Raw genomic sequence first — 22,973 nt, 5'->3', positions numbered from 1 at the left:
CACCCCCGACTTTTGACTAATTTTCATGAAAAAATGAGGCACTTGGGTATAAGCCCACCCATTAATTCGAAGATCTACAGTGTGTGTCGTAATATATTATTTTGTATTTGGCGACGTCCATACACCGAATACACCTACCTTTGATCATAACAAAGCTAAGCTAATATACGCTAGGCCATATGAGGCCTAGTGGTCCTGTTTTGTTTACACTCCATCGCGGTCGAAGATCGCTTCACACACGACGCTACAAGTCGCCAAAACGGAAAACCACTATTTGGTATCGGCTGCCATAAACAAGCTTATTAAATTTCTTTGGTACATTTCTATTTAACGAACATTGTATACTTGCTTTTCTGCTTGATAAATTCTTGTTCAATTGATGTTTAAAATTAGATTATTCTACGATAAATTACACGAACTATAAGCTTAATTTTCCGACACTCTACACCTCGTGTATTTAGAGCAAAGATAGAGTGTAGTGGCAACGTCGTACACGTGAGGGCGCTCGCTCGCATGGTGGGAATACACAGTGTACATGTGCTGTTTTTGACGATCTGCATTTTTGGATCCTCGGGTATAAGCCCACCTTCCAAACTTGACGTGATTTCATGTTCGAGGGGGGTGGGCTTATACCCGCGTCAGTACGGTAATTATAAGTTTAGTTTGTTTAAACTATAAAGAATGTTATGATTCTTCAGTCAATATAATAATAATTTACATAGGGTATGATGAATTTATAAATTTACTGTAATTGTATAAAAAAAACTTGATGGTAAAAGTTAGCTTGTCATTTTTATTTTCTAAACAGGTTATTGAGTATACAGTACGTATTACTGCAGTAATTGCAGGAGAATCATTTGGCTGCGGCCCCTTATTCTACAACCATATAAGGGTGTGACACTACTCACTGTTTAGGCACGACTATTCATGTTAACTTTTACTACAAGTCCTTGGCCCCCTTCTGTTATTAATATTAACTGTACATCGTGACACATTGCGAAGCCATCATATTAATTTAATTTATTCAGCAATAAGTGTTCCATTCATTCAAGTTGACTATTTGGAAACGTCAGTTGAAACATACTTTACTGGCTGAATTATTATGAAATTTACTTTTCAGATATTTCCTATTTCCTAGGGTCACAGGGAGTCCTAATTTCCATCTAAAATTATATCAAGACCATAGTGTTTCATAAATAGAAGTATTGATGACAAATACCTAAATGTCTATGGATAATGATGGTTCAAAGTTGTTTACGATAGAACCTTTTTGACATCCCTATTAGGGGAAACCTCTATTAAAGGTACACTTTCCATAAGAGGAAAAATAGTATTTTAACACTATGGCAAACCCCTATTCAGTGGGCACATCCCTATTCAGACAACACCTCTGTTCAGAGGACACTCCTATTAAAAGGACTTTGCTGAGTTCGAAAGTGTTCATTCACAATAGAGAACCATAAATAATTTAACAAAAATGTTAATAAAATAATTTGCTAATTTTCCGAATTCTTCAAAACAAACTACCTGTGAATTCAGGATTGAAAAAACATCCCATCACATTTTTTTATTTTTTTACCATAATTTAAACAAACAAATCATCTAAAACTATACATACTAAAAATATTTCATACACAACACTAAAATTTCCTTATTTACAGTATCTCAACATTCTCTGAGAACGTTCTTTTTTTTTTAAATTTGAATAATTTATCAAATCTCTTCATTTCTCAACCTGTTAATTAACATTTTGGAAACATTCTGTTTCAATTAGTACCCATACTAAATTCATAGTGACTTTTACCATTAGTTTACCAAGCAATTATGTGTGAAATGTAATGGATGATTAAAGGCCCCTTAGGTTACTTTAAGAGGTGAAAGGTTTAGGAAGCTAGGGAGTTGATTGGCAATTTGAACCTCTGTTTGAATATTTGATTTGTGGGTAAAGTATGTAGTCAAACATTATCAAGCAACAATCTTTAATGTTTTCATTTTTCAGAAATTGAAGCAAAACAAATTAAAGAAAAAGAAACTGTAAAAGTGGAAAAAATTGAAACAAATGTGATACTTGAAGAACCGTTCATTGCACCTCCAGAACTTAAGATACCCATGGACATGGAAGTGGTAACTATGCATTAATTAATAATAATAATGGTTATCTTATATAGCACCGACAGGCCAACTCAGACAGCGTCAGAAGAAGAGGCCTGACGAATCGTCTCATCGGTAGATGATAAAACATGTTTAATGTTCTCCCGACGACCAAAAAGCTACGCCTACGCTCAATATGAAACGTCTTGTCAATTCAATTCAACAAACATTTATTCCGTCAAATGGCAAGAAATAATACAACTTAGACTGTACTGACGAGTCAACACGTTGGGCCTCACCGTCCGAAACTGTCTGAGTTGGCCTTGATACTAATACTATGTTTCTAATCGCTTTACGCAAAAAAAAAACCATGACATTTTTCTAAAAATAACCAACACAATATAGATGATGCAAAGGAACCATTTTCACCACTCCATTCTGCAGCAATTTGAAGCTCCAAAATGAGAGCTTGGCTAAGAAAAAAATTCACAGGACCTCAATTGAAAATGACTATCCTACGGTATCCTATACACATTATTAATTCTCCTAGGGTGTGATTTGTGTTGTGGGTTCACTGTAAAAGCCAATATTAAACAACTAAAGATATGACATACAGTATACCATCAACTGTTCATCAATAACTCATTAATAATTTACAGTTAATAAGCTGTGGTTTAATAGATAAAAATATGACATCATCACCACTGTTACATAAATGGTTTAACTAATTATGAGAATACAAATTAGTAATAATTTTGTACATAATAATTTTTATATTTTAGTATTTTATAAAAAAAATGTTTATTTCAAATTTATTTGTATTTAATTTGATGAATAAAACTATATTAAAAATTGACAGAATTTTGACAATAAAATGATTAATACCAAACACATTTTATTATTATATAATATTTTGACAATAAAATGATACCAAAACTGCACATTATAGTAATTATACAATATTTTTATAGCTTATTCCTTTTATCAGATGACAATTTGACTATGCAGGCAAAGAATTGCTATACTCTAGAATTCACTATACTGCGACGTTGATAGGGAAATCAGTTCTTCATGAGATGATGAATTGAATGCTTGACTGAGCAGGCTTGTTTCGTTGTCACGTATTTCTCATTCTCTAGACCTTGAGAAATTTATGTCTTTGGTATAGATGAGCATTAACTGGGTCGTGCACAATCTATACACTATAATCCGATGCATCGATCAAATACCTATTATTTGTGCTTATGTAACTGTTGTAAAGTAAGAATGTACTTAAAATGGCATCCTCATTTTCAGTGCTTCCATTAAATTTATTATACATCATTAAAATGTATATTTATGTATTTAGGCTACAGTACTACAATAATAAATAACAAAAAAATACTGTTCTAGAAATTACTGTGTGGTAATAAGAATATTGTTTATAGTTAATTATATTTACGTTTAATGTGTAAGTTGTGTTGAAGTTATATAAAAATGTATTACCGTACTTGTGAAGAATATCTAAACATACTGTATGAGCAGGTAATGTTGATAAATATCCTAAACAATATTGTTTTTATCTTTTAGCCGGAGACGACAAAAATGCATACTTTTATGGAACGTACAGCCCACTTCATCAGTTCGCGAGGAGCGCAGATGGAGATACGAATCAAGGCGAAACAAGCTGGAAATTCACAATTTGATTTTCTTAATTTTGACCACTACCTCAATCCATATTATAAACATATATTAAAATTAATAAAGTCTGGCCATTATAGACCAAACATGGACCAGCAGAAGACAGAGGATCGGAGGCAAACCAAAGAAGGTAATTAACAATGATTTATATTTTAATTAGTATTAGATTGAACTGATACAGTCATCAAGACTCCCAGATAATTCACCTGCAAAACTAGCTCTGGAGGAAGAAATTGAAAAGACCTGTTGGAAGACCAAAGAAAATATGAACAAAAATAATAGAGGATGACATGAAAGCAGTATTAAATTACACTGGCCCACTTGCTACACACCCGGCCCATTCCAGGAATAAATGGCACAAAATAGTAGAATGCACTACGATGAAGCATTATTAATATGATATATATTATTATTATTATTATTAGATAGAGGGTTAGGAGTAATGTATTATCAATAGAAAGAAATGTTTACAGTAACTACATTTGAACCGGGAAGAGCCTGGAGGGTTGGGGTAATGGCTAGAATTATACTAGGAAGGTTTTAAACTACATTTGAAAACCGCCACAGAATGGATGGTGTGGGTGGGGGGAGGGAACCTGGGTGTGAAGCAGTCTATGACAGAAAACATTCAGTTCTGTAAACACCTCAATCATAGGATGGGATACATTAACTCTCCATACTCGTATTTTAATATAATGTGCATGTTGGACTATTATGAAGATATCCTACAGTAACTTATCATCCTGGTGTTCAAATCTTGTTCATGTTACTTACAGACAGCGTTGTAAGACAAGGCCCAACGAGTCGGCATGAAAATTAAACATGTTTAAAGTTCTAGCGGCAACCTAAAAACTATGTTATCGCAAGGCGACTTGTTTCATCAGGATTCAGCTTAAACGTTTAACACCGACGAATCAAGACTTTTCGACGAGCCTTTTCATGCGACACTGTCTAAATTGGCCTTTAATTGACCATATATATGTAAATTTTTTGTGGAACACTCATCACAATCCTTTCTTTTATTTACTTTTGTATTTATTAATATTATGTAGGAAAAGTATGCAATATAAAAAGTACCGGTAACGATGACAGTGGACATCACAGTGAAGATGACGATGAAGATGATCACAATCACAGCGGATATCTACATCCCAGTCTAGTGTCAAATCCGAGGCCAAAACCAACTAACGCATCTGTAAGTAAATATTAATTTATTGCAAGGTAACAACTATTGCTAATTGTGCCATAAGCTGTTTCAATTAGTTTAAAGTAAAGCATTTACTCAACTTCAACAACCTACTCAAGCCTAGTATTAAAAATGTATCTAGTTTTGTGATCATGTGAAAATGATTCTGCTTCAATAAATTATATTTTTACTGTAAACGTATGATTTTAGTTTCAATCAAACTCAATGTATAATAATATAATTAAAGGTTAAACAAAATGTTGTAAGTAGAATAATTTAGACAATAATTTCACCTATAGCAAGAATTCTTTTTCCAGTTTTGATTTAGTTGCCTTTTCTTCCTTTTTTTATTAGGCAGTACATCAAACACTGCCACAGCAATCAAGTGATACACGCCGGTTACCTCCAACATCAAGCATTCATCCGCCTATGTACGAGATGCCTCCTGGCTACCCTGATGTCTCCAGTCTACTTGCCCAGGGCTACGATCCTGCAGCATTAGTAGCTGCTGGCTATCTACCAAATGTTATGGGTTCACTAATTCCGCCTCCTCCACCGCCTCCAACTTCAAATTCAGGTATGCAATTTTCTCCTTTTCTGTTTTTCATTTTAAGATGTTAATTTTAAGTATTAAACTCTTAATGAATGAAAATTAAAAAAAACATATTTCTAGTAGAATATTATAATACATGCATTACTTCTGTTTCTCTTTACAGATCACAGCTCGCAATTACAACCCTTTATTTCTGTGGCACAAGGAACATCGTTTGCACCTCCCCCTCCACCCCCTGCTCCACCTCCACCCCCCATCGCAAATGTTAATTTGTCACACACTGAAATATCTACCTCAATAATCTCCTCCCCTGCAATATATACCTTACCCCCAGTTACAGATGTTTCAGGGACAAGTTCACCTAGTGCTATTCCAAGGTATGTATTCAAATTGATTTTCTCTCTTCAATTCTGACATTGTACCATTAGCATTGAACATGGATCTGTGTCAAAATGTTAGGTGGGCTTTTCAGGGAAATAATTAAAAACTCCAGAGTTTTTTAGGAGAGTATTTGATGATAGAAATTTATGGACTTGAAATAAGCTGTTAGCTCATTTTAAGCCTCTGCATTGTGTGGTAGGATGCCCAGTTCCTTTCCATGCCGCTGTATCTTCCCTAGTATTTTCAACAACCTACTCATTTACAGTTGAGTGGACTGGGAGTTGTCGGAATTGAACCTTGGTCTCTCTGTATGACAGTCAAGTCTCCTAACCACTCGACTACCCATCTCCAAATCTAGAGTAATTTACAAGCAAATACTCATAATCGATAGTATCATTTAGTGTATATATGCATATGACATTATGATTTGCCAATCTTTGCATATTTTGGATGTTGCAGTATTGTCAATGTCTGTTGAACTCAACTAGATTCGTATTTCCTTCATTTGTATTTAATGAGAGTGAGAGATGTATATTTATTTGTATAAAATAAAACTCTCTATACATACCATCACATTCTCAAGATGTTAATCTTACGATTTACGAATATGCATGGTACCGAGTATGGTATTTCTTGTTTTTTTCATTGGTGAACATTTAGTGACAATTATTTCATTGGATAACTCGTTATTGATAAAAGCTATCAAAATGAACTCTTAAAAACTGAAACTTTTTTTTTTCTATTACAAATTAATGAATTGGTTTTGAATTGCATTTTTGATGAAACGTAAACATTGTATTGTTATGCTCTGTGTGTTTCAATTTATTTATCTCTTTTTGTCTCTTTATGTCTTAAAGTTTTATGTGAATTATTTGTATAAAAGGGTTACTAAACAATATTTTGACATTGCAATATGTATAAAGAAAACTATCCTTACTACATAGTACTGTAGAAAAGCAGATTGAACCACTATGGCAATATTTCCAGTGTCATAGGCAAATTCCATAATACAGCATATCATGTTACTCACATGTGAATGCTGTATCATGGAAGGTTTGGAAATTATGGTACAGGCTTTACATGTGTTTCACATGTGATGCCTGTATCATAGAAGGTTTGGGTTAGGTTAGAAATTATGATACAGGCTTTACATGTGTTTCACATGTGATACTGTATCACAGAATCTACCTATGATACTGGTGAGTCGGCTATAAACACAGTGCCACAAAAAAGTGCCTTTCTAGGTAGAAATTAATTAATTCCCACTAACAAGAGGTCAGGTGGTTTAAACCAGTCTTGGAATACAGCAAACATCAATTGACGACATGTTCGTAATTTAATATTGGTTATAGATGATTTATATGCTGTGCTACGCAACAAACCTAATTTAAATTGATAAGATATAGCTTTCTCCAAATTAATTTCTGCACCAAATCCCCTTAGATTACATTCTTTGTATCAGTTTTCACTCTTTTGATATCCGATAATATAATATTTTAATACTTCGCATATGAAATTTGATTTAGTGACACATTATTCATAACATTCAACAAACATGATGTTGTGTCAAAGAAAATGAATTGTAGAGTCTCTTTTTGAAGGCCAGCTGTAGGTGGACAAGATCCCACTTATAAAATAAACATTTTAATTGTTAATTGACTACCAATTATATCACCCATGATACAAAATACTTTTTTGTATATTATTCAGTACACACATGCTCTGTTGAGTTCCTGGATATAACAATACAATACAGTAAATGTTATTTGAGCATGGGTGCTAAAATTGCCTACCTTTTTTGTTTATTGTCAGTGTCAGCCACAGCCCTTATTCCCAAAACCATTAAAAACCAATCTTGTTCAATGTATTTATTTAATCCGTCATAATTTAAGAAAATAAAAATTAAATTTATCTATACATCTGAATTTAGAACAATTTCATTTCTACTAAAAGGTAAACAGAGAAAAATGTATGTTTTATTATCGACCTGTAATTGGTGCCTTGCACTCCTGTTGGTTATAGCATAGAGATATTATAGTTCACTATAATATCTCTATGGTTATAGAGGGGAAAAGGAGAAATAAAAGAGAAAGCAGAATGTGCTCTAATTGCTGCAGTGTAATGTATACCATCTTGACACAGTGAACTAGATATTGTGCTACAATTATGCCATTTACAATGAGGTCTTTGTTCTCTAAGATATACTTCCTTTAAGCAAACTAATTAACACTGGTTATAATACTAATAATTGATTATTGTGCAAATCATATCTGGTTGATTCATCATTACTTTGGAATCTTGTGAAGATATCTTTTAAATTAATACTTATTATTTTACACTGATACATTTCTATATAATATGCCTATAGCAGAATAGAGTTGATGTATTCAGATACAGTAATAATAAAATTCAAAATAATATAGTGCAAAATGCCGAACACTGTACTGTCTATCATGTTGATATTGTAAAGATACGTTGAAAAATTACCCAGATTATGGTCCTTTGTAAGGAATCATGTCAAAATAATTCTACTGCAGTTTTTACTATAATAATGTATGCTTTCAATTTGTTTCAATGAAAGGTTTATGATGCAGTCACTGCAGTAAACCAAAAATATTGATATATATTTGTCGTGAGGTAATTTCCCGATTGATCGTAATCAAAACGGTACTGGTAAATTATTAAATAATATTTATCGCATAATATACAATCTATGATAATTTAATTAATTTATATAAAAAAATGTATTAAATAAATAATATCATTTGAATAAAAGAACAAATCACACATCTACACATAATCAAACATCGTATACTCTATCTCTAACAATTTTTTCAATCTTCTATCGACTAAAGCCGAAGTATAGTCGTTATCTCGGAACCGTTCTATGGTTACCACCAGGTAGGCCTACTTCATCAAAGCTTCTATGAATGGATGTACTGGTTGGGAGCAGAAAAACTAGTAGACCATACCCAGTACCGTTTTGATTACGATCAATTGGGAAATTACCTCACGATGCTTTCAATTTGTTTCAATGAAAGGTTTATGATGTAGTCACTGCAGTAAACAGAAAATATTGATATATATTTGCATAAACAGGTTAAATGCAGTTACTGCAGTAAACAGAAAATATTGATATATATTTGCATAAACAGGTTAAATGTAGTTACTGCAGTAACTGTAGTATAATAATATGAGCTGATGATTATGACTTAGAAGACAGAAACAGCACATAAAAAAACTAAGCTAATTTCTCATGTTATAATTTCAGTACATGTATACATTATACAGTATTGCTCTAGAAAACTTTGTTCAAAATATATAGAAAGGTGCTTTAAAGTAAAACTCTTTTATTTGTTTAGAATAAAACTCAACTCTACTATCATTGTATTAGTGGTCACACATTGTTCTTGTTTCTTCTCTCAGTGGTGCAGACAACAGTAACATCATTCCACCAACTCCAGACATTCAACCGATCATCGATAAAATGGCCAAGTACGTAGCCAGAAACGGAGAAGAATTTGAGGCAACGGTACGAGCCAAAAACGACGGTCGATTTGAATTTCTACTACCCTGGCATACTTTCAATGCTTATTATAAATATAAAAAGAATGTTTTTGTAGAGGAGTTTAGGAAGGGAGATGAAAATGAGGACGACAAACCGAAAAAAGGTAAGTCTTCTAGAACCAAGATCACTATGAAAACAGTGTGGACATGCCCCTCCATCTCTCCCCTCCATCTCTCTCCTCCCTCCCCTCCATCTCTCTCCTTCCTCCCCTCCATCTCTCTCCTCCCTCCCCTCCATCTCTCTCCTTCCTCCCCTCCATCTCTCTCCTCCCTCCCCTCCATCTCTCTCCTCCCTCCCCTCCATCTCTCTCCTTCCTCCCCTCCATCTCTCTCCTCCCTCCCCTCCATCTCTCTCCTTCCTCCCCTCCATCTCTCTCCTCCCTCCCCTCCATCTCTCTCCTCCCTCCCCTCTCCCATTTACCTGTTAAAGCAACCCATGTAAATATATGTTCTAATTATAAAAGGTGCAAGTTCTACATATTTATATCTCTGTATGTTAATTATAGCCAAAAACCTAAGGTTCTGTCTACACTATCAAACTAGTTTGACAAAGAAGTGTGATATGCACAAATCTGGTAGTGATATGATGTCATCATGTCCATATTTGGGCACATCACACCTTTTTGGTCAAACAAGTTTGATAGTGTAGACAGAGCTTTAGACTTGAAATATAAAGGGTCAAATTGAAGTCATCATCAAACATAATAAAACAATTCTCTTTTGATCTTATTTCAGCTCCCATTAGTTTTTCTATTAAAACCAAAGATTCTGAGGACAAGCTGTTGGATCGACCGAGTGCTCTCCCGTACGAAAGCAGCGAGTCCGATGAGGAGAACGGCCAACAGGAGCCAACAACAAAGCGGGTACATACATTGCAGGGTAAAACATCAACTGGTGCCTCCATGGATCACCCCGTCCCGATGATCGTCGACGAACGAGAAGAGATATTTGATAGACATATGGATAAAGGAAAACTAGGCCTAGAAACTAGTAAAATAATGGGTAAGAACATGTTTTATTTGTTTGGGGTTTTTTTAAGTATATGAACCAAAATGTTGTGACTTATTATACCGGCTTTTAGTATGGTTACAATCTGTAATTTATTATTTCTATAGCTTTTACTGATGATATAAAAAAAACATTTTTTTTAAACCTATTAAAATACCATATTTTAGTTAATGTTAGTGGTTTAACAACAATATAATGTTATAATTATATAAGTTAATTTTGTTTTCAGTGTGTCAGAGGTAAACATTAGTCTTAAATCAAATGCATTTACTGGGTACGACGTCTTAATTAAACAAAGTAATAAAAATGTTGCCCATCTTATGTGATTAAATACAAACATGATCGATTGATGTGAAAATACGCCAGCCCAATTATATTCCCGAAGAGCCTTAGCTAGCCTTGTGTCAATATTAACAAGAATTATTCATTTACTTGGCTGTCAAGGAAGGAGAGTACTTTCTTAGAGTAATAAATATGCTAATAACTGGCTATTAGCTCTAAATCTAAGCTCTGTCATATCTCCTCCAGGCTAGTCACCTTTGAACTCTTGTATTTTGTGAGACAATATAGTATTGGCAGTGTTAGATTTTAGGTAGTGGAATTTAGATAATGTGTTCTCATTATGAAGCAAAATTGTAAGACAATGAATTTTATAAATTCCCCTCCTGTGTATATATCATAATACATCATACAAATTTAATTATTATTTCATTTTTTTCATAGAATCTTTAGTCTTTATTGACTGTATTTCTATATAAATTTTTTCTTGTATTATATAAAAGGTCGCCCTTAAAGTTGTTTTTAAGTAGGTCACTGGGCCAGTATACCAGTTTTGTTTGACCCAAATTCAATTTTACTAACCATTATAGTATGCAACATTTTTGGTGAAAGTTGACTTGCCAAAACAAGTTACTAGGATATTTTTCAGGGCCATAATTGTTGCAACTTTATCTATTGAATTTGATCATTCTATTAAAGATGTATTGTCCCCCAAAAACATGAAGAATGAAGATTAATAAAATCAGAATTAAAATATGCCATTTCGCAGTTTTAATTAGGTTACTGACTTTAAAAAAAAAAAAATCATTACACTTATAAAAAGACAAAAGAAACTTAATTTTAACCAAAAACGTATTTTTTGCTTTAAATTTCAATTTTTTGCTGGTAAATAATTTTTTTTTCAGATCCAGTTTATGCCGAAGTGAATAATTATTATAATATTTTTTTAGGGGGACAATATATCTTTAGATATTTATGAATGTATTTTTATCTAAAAAAGAAAGTGTCATGGATTTTTGTTGCATGTTTGTTTTTTTAGCGAGACAAAAAATAGCAGATAAATTAGCCCAAGCAGCCAGAGGAAAATTTCAACAATCATCAAAAGAACGTAATGTACAGATGGAGCGACGAAAGAAGGCCGCCCTCTTTCTAACAATGTTAAAAGATAAACAAGTTACTTTGGTACCAGAAGGCATTTTAGGTTTGTTTATATTGTTGTTTTAATTAAAGCTATTCTTAAGATAAGGGCATTGATTTTACAATGTACAACTGGTGAGATATGCCACCCATAAAAAAGTGAAAATATTGGCTATGCTTGGTTTAATATTAAGCAGAAACAGTGTGAGATGCAGTTAGGATTTTCACTTTTGACAGTTTTTTTTTTAACTTGGTAAACATATTTGGTTTTTTTCTTCTTTTTATTATTTTTTCAATTATTATCATCTTTTTCTTTTTATTTCATGCTAAATAAAAAACAAAACAAATAAAAAATAAAACCAATTTTATATATGTTTCTTAATCTTTTCAGATCAAGTTTCATCAAAAGAGTCAACTAAAAGAAACTTTAGTCCTAAAGTTAGACGTTCTTCCAATCATTCACGATCAGTCTCGCCAGTACGCTCACAGTCGCCCTCTAACAGTATAAGAACCTCAAGAAGTAGGGAAGCTAGTCCAGTCAGGAAGAAAAAACGACCAAGGTCAAGATCCCCAGCTCGACAACATCCAAAATCCCTAAATTCTAGATCATATAAACCAATTATTAGGTAAGTTGTAATTTGTATGTGTATTATACTGCATTATTTTCATTTTGATACAGAAGCGCCTCCCAAAAAACAGAGTAGGAACAAGGTGCCTCTGATAAAAAGTAATTAATAACAATATTGGCACTTTGAACAAAAAGGCCTGAAGCATATTTGTTAAGGTCACAAACACATGGTACCGACAGGTATTGAACTTGGGCCTTCTCACATTCAGGTCCGGTTCATTACCATTGTGCCATCTTGCTCTTTAATCAACAGTTGTATTGCGTACGGTCATTGACCGGATACTTACGAATTATAGACGTCTATATATATAGGGATATGGAAGTATTTCTGTCATCATCATTAAGAATAGATAAGCATGTTTGTAATCCCCAGTTATATGTTCAAAATCCTTGAATTTTATTATAGGTCATTTTCTAGGCCGTATAATGCACTTAATATAAAAATGAGTATGTAATAATAACTAGGATATTAAATTGACTACTTTTCATAATTGCAACTCTAAAAAATATTTTCATCGGGTATTTTATGAATTAATTAAAACAAAAACACATTAAATCACAAAGTTGGCAATAACAAATCCATTTTTGGCAGTGATTGCTGTTACCATGGAAATGACAATCATCATAACTGTATCTATGAACGTGTATCTCTCAAGGTTGATTTTTTTAGGCACTCAGGCAATAATCTGATATTTCCTACTTGGAAATGAATAATCTTGGTGCATCACATGGGGTTATGCATGCAAGATTAATAATGTTATTGTTAGGCCTGTTGGCATGGTAATAGTTCAAATAATATGTTTGTTATGCTAGTGTATATTAAGCTTATAGTTTAAATTTTATTTTTATACAACTAAGCTGTAAAAAATATTGTTTTCCTATTTAACCACCGGACTTTGCAGTAACAATTATAAATTTGAGACTCTAGGTTGTACCGTATTTAGCCTTTAATTTCTCCAAACAAATGCTAGATTAAAATGAACATATTTGAATAAATCTGTCAAAATGTATACAAAACAAGGGATTTTTTTTTCTATTTATTAAACTCTTGAAAGACCAGACAATCTTGTTTTATAAGTAAACACGGTTAAAAACATCTATCTCTTTCTGTAACCATAAAACATAAAATTTATAAAATCCTTGGTATCATACTCCAATAACCTTTTTATTAAATAAATAGATAAGAGAGAGAATTTGATTGATAGTGTCATTTTACCCTCACTTCCACCCCATCCCACCTCTCCTTTCTATCAATTTTTACCAAAGGAAGCAAAAAGACTATACTTTTTTTTGCAACTCACATGCAAAACTTGTTAAATCTCAACTGTCAAACCAAGTTGAACATTGCGGAAAATCTAATTTACTTACTGTTATGATTCGCTGACCTCCAAATGACCTACTTGTTCATGGTGAATTGTTTTACGTGTTGACATATACATGTTTCTCCTGTCAATGGTTTTCCTTATTGATTTAGTAAACTGTGGGAATGCTAAAACAAAGTTAATACTACATTGTTCCAGTTAAGATCGGTAATGACCAGTTCGTTGGGAGGTAATTGGGGTATGGTGAAAGTGCCTCATCATTGTTTTTATCTTATAAAATCATAATAGACAGACAATTCTTGTGGATGCAAAGTTTATTATCATTGTTTTTAAAGTAATCATTGTTGAGACGGCTGATGCACTTTGGCAAAAACATTTTTTTTAAACTATCTATTATATGTAGCCTGGTCAAGAGGTTAAGTTGGTGCCCTTCTCGGATAAGGACTTGGATTTCCTGGATGTCCTGTGTACACGTCTGACTTGTTTGCACCGTGTACATCTTTGGGAAAATAGGGAAGAGGGAGTGGTGTTGGTTAACCCAGTGTACTGTTTCATCTACTCCTTTATTTTGTGTAGACAATGTACTGCTGACTATGTGGTCCATAGAGGGTGTAATCCAAGTTTGCTGTCAGTTATAAATACATTTAAATTTTGAATAATACCACCAAACTTTCGAGTTAGGATGACAATAATGAGGCATTTAATAAAAAGGCAAATTGCCTTAAAATGTCAATGTAACATGTTTCGAGAAACTATTCTCATCATCAGAACAGTAAACAACGCCTAGAGTGCTTATATACCAATAGGACAGGTTGTATGTAAATAAGGAAGTAATTAGCATAATAAAACAAGGAATTTGAATTAAAATTAAATTAAATAAACATTTAAATTTAATGTTTATTCTACACCAAACATTTAATATTGTTGTCATTATTTACATATGCCCCATTGTTAATATATTATACCCAATTTTCCATCTCGTATTTTAGCATTGCCAATTACCATCTTTAATACATTTTATTAGGTACACCAAGAAAGATAAAATAAAGCATCCATCTCGCTCTCCTTCACCCCCAAAAATAGCTCCTTTTCGGCGATCTGGTAGTGTGGGCAGTTCAGTTTGTAGTAAATCTAAGTCAAGGTATAGTATGAAATAATGATTTTATTAAAATATATACAAAATAACGATAATAAAGTGCTACGTAATGTAGTCATAGATAGTCGGTTTTAAACAACGATCTAAAGCTCTGTTTACACTATCAAACTTTATGTGACAAAAAAATGTGATGTGTCCATATATGGACATGATGATGTCATATCACTACCATATTTAGGAATATCACTACCATATTTGGGTATATCGCAATTTTGTTAAAGATAATTATTCTTGATTGAAGGATGCTTGCTATGTTTGGCTGCTTTCATAATTATTAATATACAATAACAAAATGTATAAAATAATAATCTATATGTCCTGTAATCTTTGAAATATGAAAAACTTTTGATGATGTACATTTTTTACTTTGTAGATCAAAATCACCAATGTTTAGTACACAGGCTAGTACAACGGTCAAGCCACCAACATTTAGTACACAGACTAATACAATGGTCAAGCCACAAGCATTTAGTACACAGACTAGTGCAGCGGTCAAGCCACCAACATTTACTACAATGACGATAAAACATATACCTCCCGTTATGCCGCAAGTACAACCAGTAAAGAGTTACACTCCCCCATCCCCTCCACCACCCACTCAAACATCTAGGTAAGTTTGGTTTCCCAGAAATCCTGGCAATTTGAATGTTTTTAATGGTTTAAAAAGGGAATTTGGCTCCTTTTGGGCCTAGGAAAAAATTCTGATTTTGTGAGTTTTTGTTTTTCAGAATTTTGTTAAATTATCTGTAGACAAATATAGATATCTGGATGTTCACTGTATTAACCATCTAAATGAATTATATATATTTTTTCTTTAGCAGTTCAGAAACGAGCACCCAATCTGATAAATCAGACAAGACTAATGTAAGTTTAAATTTGTATCTGTATCTATAATCTGTACAGTATCATAGGCAAGCTTTGTGATACAGTGTCACATATGTATCACAGGTCATAAGCCTACCTTAACATATGTGACGCTGTATCACAAAACTTGCCTATGATACTGGACATGAATGAATGGCATATGTGGAGATACATTATTACTATTTAGTATTCAAATCACATTTGTTTTACTGTTCAAGCTATACAGTTCCATTGTTGCCTTATAGTTAAATATATATTTCCTCCCAAAATATCATTCCCTCGAGGATGTCAAATCTTATATTTTACCTCTAAGCAGGCAATATCTGTATAATAACAAACAACGGTATTGAAATGGATTTCACATTCTCATAAAATATGCCTCTATGGTTCTGGTGAGATATGGATTGTGAAACAGGGAAAAATAATGATGAATTCATATTTCTTACTAATTATATTAGTGAATTATTGTCTTTTATAAAAATATCTTTACAGAAATTAAGAGAGAAGATTCGTGCAATGTTAGCTATGACGAGAGAAATTGGCATTACCAAGGACAGCTAATAGTCAGCTGCTAGCTAAACACCTATACTATTTAAATAATTATGAATATTTATGAAGCATAATGAATATTCATTTTTGTTTACCTCTTATATCATACTTGTTTGATATTTTCCAATTATTTTTCTGATTTTCATTCGATTCTGTTTTCGAAATGCATAATCCCTTATCACTCATTTTTGTCACAATCTCTATGATTTCTAGCGATACAATACTTTGTTTGCAACAAAATTAAAGAAATGTTGAAATTAGAGTTTTATATTTTATGTATGTTTTATGTTGTAAACGTATTTTTAAATGTTTTGAGAATTCAGGGTTTAATCATACCTACTTACAAGTTGGACATACTTCCATTAACCCACACCGTTTATTAAATGTCGGATATTTATTTTTGTTTTTAATAGTTCCACTTACAAATTAAAAATATACCAAAATTGTGTATGTGAAGGTGTCTTACCTTTGTGCTGTGTGTATAAATACATTTTATTTACATTTTTAATTACTTTTTTTGAATATTTATGAATATTTTGTTATTTTGGATTTTTTTATTCAAAATTTTTTTTTTTTTTTTAAATCATGAAAGCAAGAAGTTAAAAACATTCCAAATACGATGTGCTTAGATTTTGGGCTTCCAATCACCAAATAGCTAATTTGTGTTTGTTTATTTTTCATCATGGTAAGAATTGTGTGAGTTTTTATTTCCGTATTTGGGTTTAAAACAGTGATTTATGGGGTGCTCGAATAAGCTTTCACATAACTACAAATTATTTACAATAAAAATCGTAAATTCTCTATCAAATTTAGATTTTTAGTTTGTTTTATTATTAATCTTTTTAGGATGTACCATCTTTTATTGAAATTTATTTTTCACTAACTTAGGTAGGCTTTTTAAAAATTCTTCTAAAATTTCTTAATCAGTTTGTAACTTTCAAAAAACAAAGGAAACTTAGAACTATAGAAACCTGATTGTGGATTTACAGTGTTGTTCCAATATTTTCTAAATCATAATTTATTTGCTGAAGATAGTGGTTCATAACAATAACTTTAAAAAAAATAAAAAAATGGCTTTAAAAAGGAAACTAAAAGGAAAATAATCTTTACACACTGTTGAACAAATTAAACAATGAGCATCGAGGTATGGTATAAGTGAAAACACTGATCTGTAGTAAAATGCTGTTGAACTTTGACCTATGCTTGTAAATACTTAACAAATGTGTGATGATGAAGTAAGATGGATGATTTTATATTTTAATTATGAGTGTGTGCGAGAATTGTTGATTTATGTCGCTAGTGAACGGACCAATGTTTTCACTTGTATAGTGCCACCATGCTCTTTTACCATTCTCTTCTGCATTTACCAATTATGATGGGAAAATATTACTACTAATATATTGAAAATCTACATTTATGAGCCATGTCTAATAAGTACCAACAATAGATGAAACAATATGCTTTTTATTGTTTTAATTGATTTAAGTTTGAAATAAAACATTTAACAGTACTATTCAATATGTTTTCTCTTACAAAATAAATAAATTCAACAGATTTTGTTTTTATATTCAATTTTGGAATTATTATTTTTTTCTGAATTCAGATAATATACTAATAATATGATATGTTCTTTCTGAATCATGTTTCCTAATAATGTAATTGAAAGAAAATAATAATAAATGTAGGTATTTTTATAATTTAAATCATTTAAATAAACTCTTTATATTGAAATTTAAACATGCTACAAAGAATTTAATTTCTAGTCTGAAAATGTTCCTCTTTAATTTTGCGATTTGTATCAGCTCAATTAAATTCAGAAGTATTCTAGTTCGTCCTTCCGTTTGAAAAAAACATTTTACGGGTATAAAGATGTTGTGTGTTCATTATGGTATATAATAGAAATATTATTATTTTTGTTATTGGTTTTCTTTTGATATTTTTAATAAAATTTATATAGTTACTGTTAGATTTTGTTAATGTAATTTAAAAAGATATTAACCAAAGATTTCATAAATAATACAGTATGTCAAATGTTGTCAGTTTTGCATTATTGTCATAGAAGACTTCGCAAATGTGTTGAATGTCTTCTCAATTGTTGTATAACACTTAAAAGTAGGTATTTTTTAACCCTGAATTCTCTGACCAACATCCCCCACCCCCTTCCAATTTCCTCTGACCCCTCCCCTTGTTGTGTCTTGTATCTATGTGTGTATAATTTCAACATAATCTGGTACGTCATTTTGTTTTAAAATGCAAACAATTAAAACAATTGTATTGTTTAGATTATAGAGATTGTGATTTTGTTCATTCAATTTCAAAACGCTAGCTCACTCACAAAATGATGAGTCAAAGTTTATCTATAAGTTAATTATATTAAACAATCATCTTTCTCACAAAACGACGAGTTTATCTATAATCTATAATATGATTGTACACTAATTTCTTTTTAAATAATAGTATAGGTGTTACTGAACTATTCTCTTAACAATTTTAAAGTTGTCTTATTTGTGTGTGGATGTATGAACCACGTTGGTGTGTGTAATTGCTGCTGGACATGGGTTTTCTCTCTTTCAAATTGAGGGTAAATATTCCTTGATCTGTACTCTAAATCGAGAAATTACAGTATTTTCTATTATATCGTGTGATTTATCTTCTGGTTTTGTTTTCTCCTTTATATGTGTGTGATGGATTAATTGGGGTAGCCGAAACTTGCATGGAAAAGTTTGCAGAGGTACTTGTTGTGGGTCTACCATTGTCTGCTAATGAGAGCTATCTTGGTAAAGTACAGAAGGGGTTTAATAAGCTAATTCCTTTTAGGTGAGAGAGTCCTTAGGTGAGTGTCTGAGCATAAATATAAAACTAAAAAAAAAATATTTATTATTTGACAGATTATTCTGTATTTTACTCAAAATCCATTTTATTAATAAATCTCTTTATTTTTTTTTATTGCACCCGATTCTCTCTAGAGGACGCTCTTTGTATTTTTGCAATAGCGACCATTCTTAATTTCACTTGCACAGCATAGGATGTCAAAACTCGTAAATAGCATGTGTTATTTTAATTATGGTTGTTTTTTACGCTGGTTATTCATCCACCTTTGTGTAGGGCATTTAAATAGAGTTACCTTCAACCTCTAAACTCGATCTCACTACCCTGCATCATGTTGGACCAATATCTTCAAATCATTTTTTTTCCCAAGTCAGCTTAAAAAAATAAAGAAACATAAAATTCTTTAAAGTTAGCCATTAGTATGTATTTCAAAATATTTTTTTTCTATATCAAGATTTGGAACTCAAATAATGATTCAAATGATATAGTATGATTTTAATGTATTATGTTACATAAACAGTTTTGGTTTTTTTGTGGTTATTGTCATTTTAAGTTCTTGAGGGGGACCTTTATTCTATAAATTTGTCAATATGAAACAGTTTTTTTTTGTTGAATTTTTTTACATATTTTTGTTTACAAATGCTAAACATTATCCAATTAATCACTTGCCAGAAAGCTTTTTTTTCTCGTAGTATATTTGCTGTAAAGAGAGTCTTTGTAAAAAGTGACAATTTCTCTTTTAATAAATAGAATGCCGTATTTTACTTGCAACTTGATAATGATCATAGGTGTTAACTATCAAATCAACAGGAGAGGTACTATCAAATGTTATGCGACATAAAAAAGTGATGTGCCCATATATGGACATTATGACATCATATCATATCACTACCATATTTAGGCATATCACTACCATATTTAGGTATATCAACATATTTGTGGAAGACCGATATATTCCAACTTACAGAATATTATCCCAACAAAATAAAAATTTTGAAATTGTTCTTAACCGGTCACCTGGTAGTGATATGCCTAAATATGGTAGTGGTATGATGTCATAATGTCCATATATGGGCACATCACTTTTTTATGTCACATAAACTTTGATAGTGTTGACAGCTTTAGATCTCTTGATGGTGATATGTTAGCTCCCTTCATGGTTCACAAGTTTGATGGTAGTATTTTTGGTTTAGTATTGACTATAGTGCTTATGATTCAAAAAGTGTATTATAGTATCAAATTTAAACTTTAATCAAATAAAGGGCATTAAAAATAGACAAAATAATTTTTAACAAATTAGTAAAAGAAGAAAGATATTAAAAAGAAAAAAATGATTGTATGCAAATGCCATCAGTATGAGACACTGCACCTAGTTTGATGAAATATGTACTATAGTTCTTTATACAACCTAAGCAATATACAAACTTGAAAGATTTGCATGTTGAAGAATATGTATTTAAATAATGTGATAACACCGTGTACGTAAATCCTGACATTCTCTCTGAGACGATACAAAATTGTTTTTAAAACTTGATAAAGGGCGGTATTGCACTTGAGTTTTTCTAGAGGTAATATATTCCTTGAATGAAAGTTGCAATACAGTCCGTAACGGTTTTAACAATTGTATTTATGTGTTTAGAATACAGTATTTTTGCCCATTATACAACATACAAAGTATATTTCATATTCAGTTATCAAAAAAATAGTCAAAATAAGCTGCAATTTTAAAATATTGATTACAGTAAATGCAATAACACTGAAATGAACAGCATGAAATATACGTTTTCACAAAATAATGTGTTACTATTTCTCCTAGAAAGTAAAAACAGTGTTTCTTTCTAAAGTAAATTGATATACAGTAGTAAAAAAAATGTATACTTCAATCAATGATCTTAAATTAGAGTGTCTATAAACAATTTTAAATGGTGTAGTTATTATAACAATGGCTATATAAGGTATTATGTTTACATGTTTAAACAGACTCTTATTACTAATTCTAAATACAGTCAGCTCTCCCAATACCGGAAACCCTTAGACCGACTGGTTTTCTAATAATCCGAGTGTGTTTTTAATGGTAAAAAATGTTGGGACCGTTTGAGAAATGTCTGTTTTTTTGGAGAATTTCTGGTTATCATAGGGCCTGGTATTGGGAAGGGTCAACTGTATAGACCAACACTATTTTGTGGATAAGCTTAAAAGTTTCTGAATTATGAATAATAATATTTATAAGACCAACATATTGCTAATATATGCTACCAAAAGGAGATGTGTTAATTCTGTAGTACTTAACATTGTTATTATACATTTTACTACAAGCTGCAACCATTCTATGTGTACGTGAATCTGTTACCTCTCTAATAATGACAGAACATTAAAAAGTGAACTTAGTAGTCCGGTCTCTGAAAACTCCAAAAGTTAAACATCTTAGCATTTAAAATTTCTTCTAAAAACAACTTTTCCGCCACTTTCACTCAAGAGTGTCTGGTTGTAGGAGAGTTGACCGTATTAACTATAAACTACTTAAACTGTGTTTTTAAAATGTGTTTTAATTGCATAATATGCAAAATTCCATGGTGCAAATTCACTTTACTTCCTTCAGAAATATAGGCCTACATTGTGACTGAAAAAAAATAAAAATCAATCTAATTTCTATTGATTTAATTTATTGTTGACATTTAACAATGAATTCGGAATTCTTTATGTGTTTTATCAGAATGATTTCGACATGATATAATATGCTCCCCATTGAGCTGCATAATGAACTAAACATTGATGAACTAAACATTGATGAACTAAACATTGATGAACTAAACATTGATGAACTAAACATTGATGAACTAAACATTGATTAATTATATTGTTGACACAAAACCATGTCAAACGTTTTATATTTTATTTAGGCCTATGATTTTGTTGAGACTATAAACCTGAATATTTTAAAATGAAAATGAAAAGATATTACTGTACTGAAATAGCAAAACTTAGGTCAGTCATTGTAAAAAGATATTTCTGCCAAACATGTTATTTTGAAAAGAAACTTTATGACAGTTTTCATGGCAAAAATAATCACTACCATAGTAAATGTTCAGTTTGTGGTACACCATGTAATTTTTTTTAATAGGAAATAAGGCTTGAGAAAAAAAACAGACCTTCTACCTGATATACACGGGTGTCCCACAAACTTTACAGATAGAATGTTATTGTTGGTTATACCAGTTAAGCAACTCCATAATTATATTATATTTTTTTTTCAATAAACCCTATTTAATGGACGGAATTGTTGGAAATAGATCAAATGACTGACCAGACAGTGTTATATTGAAACTATGTATTGAAAAATAATGTTTAGTAATAACACTTTATAGTGTAAAACAGTGTAAGTACCTACATCCAGTCACAAGAGATATTATTCACTGCATACAGAATTGTTTAGAAACATAATTTATGTTATACAAACCACTCAAGCATGGAAAACTTACTCATGCATAACCGAATTAACTCATGCATAACCAAACTTACTCATGCATACTACCCAACCTACTCAACCATGTCAAAAAAGCGCTGTAACTGTTCAGCAGGTTAAAACTGTGTTTTGTTCTTCTTCATACAATTCTGTATACAGTGTACAAAAAAAACTCAATAATATGCTGGCTTATGTTTGTAACCTATGGTCTAATGAACACTGGTTGCATGGAAAATTGATGTATGGTAAGGAAAGTGTATGTTGAGAATAAAAGCCCTTT

At 31.6% G+C, this 22,973-nt stretch overlaps 1 protein-coding gene across 3 annotated transcripts in view; it reads left to right on the top strand.

The window, feature by feature from the left end:
• The window catches only part of LOC140044687 (splicing factor, suppressor of white-apricot homolog), a 46,454-nt gene extending 26,347 nt beyond the window's left edge, over positions 1–20,107 (top strand). For 2 of the 3 annotated variants that reach the window (XM_072089308.1, XM_072089311.1), the window contains 13 exons: positions 2,000–2,124; positions 3,661–3,901; positions 4,824–4,966; positions 5,312–5,534; positions 5,674–5,887; positions 9,318–9,562; positions 10,194–10,460; positions 11,785–11,946; positions 12,274–12,508; positions 14,857–14,973; positions 15,362–15,598; positions 15,807–15,852; positions 16,345–20,107. In XM_072089308.1, the coding sequence (XP_071945409.1) occupies positions 2,000–2,124; positions 3,661–3,901; positions 4,824–4,966; positions 5,312–5,534; positions 5,674–5,887; positions 9,318–9,562; positions 10,194–10,460; positions 11,785–11,946; positions 12,274–12,508; positions 14,857–14,973; positions 15,362–15,598; positions 15,807–15,852; positions 16,345–16,413 (2,324 nt within the window). In that variant the 3' untranslated portion in view covers positions 16,414–20,107. The remainder of the gene's footprint in view (positions 1–1,999; positions 2,125–3,660; positions 3,902–4,823; positions 4,967–5,311; positions 5,535–5,673; positions 5,888–9,317; positions 9,563–10,193; positions 10,461–11,784; positions 11,947–12,273; positions 12,509–14,856; positions 14,974–15,361; positions 15,599–15,806; positions 15,853–16,344) is intronic. The other variant, XM_072089309.1, reaches the window with a different exon arrangement.
• The last annotated feature ends 2,866 nt before the right edge of the window (positions 20,108–22,973 follow it).

Source organism: Antedon mediterranea, chromosome 3, assembly GCF_964355755.1.
Source record: "Antedon mediterranea chromosome 3, ecAntMedi1.1, whole genome shotgun sequence".
Taxonomy (NCBI): Eukaryota; Metazoa; Echinodermata; class Crinoidea; order Comatulida; family Antedonidae; genus Antedon; species Antedon mediterranea.
This window is presented reverse-complemented; position numbering and strand designations above follow the sequence as displayed.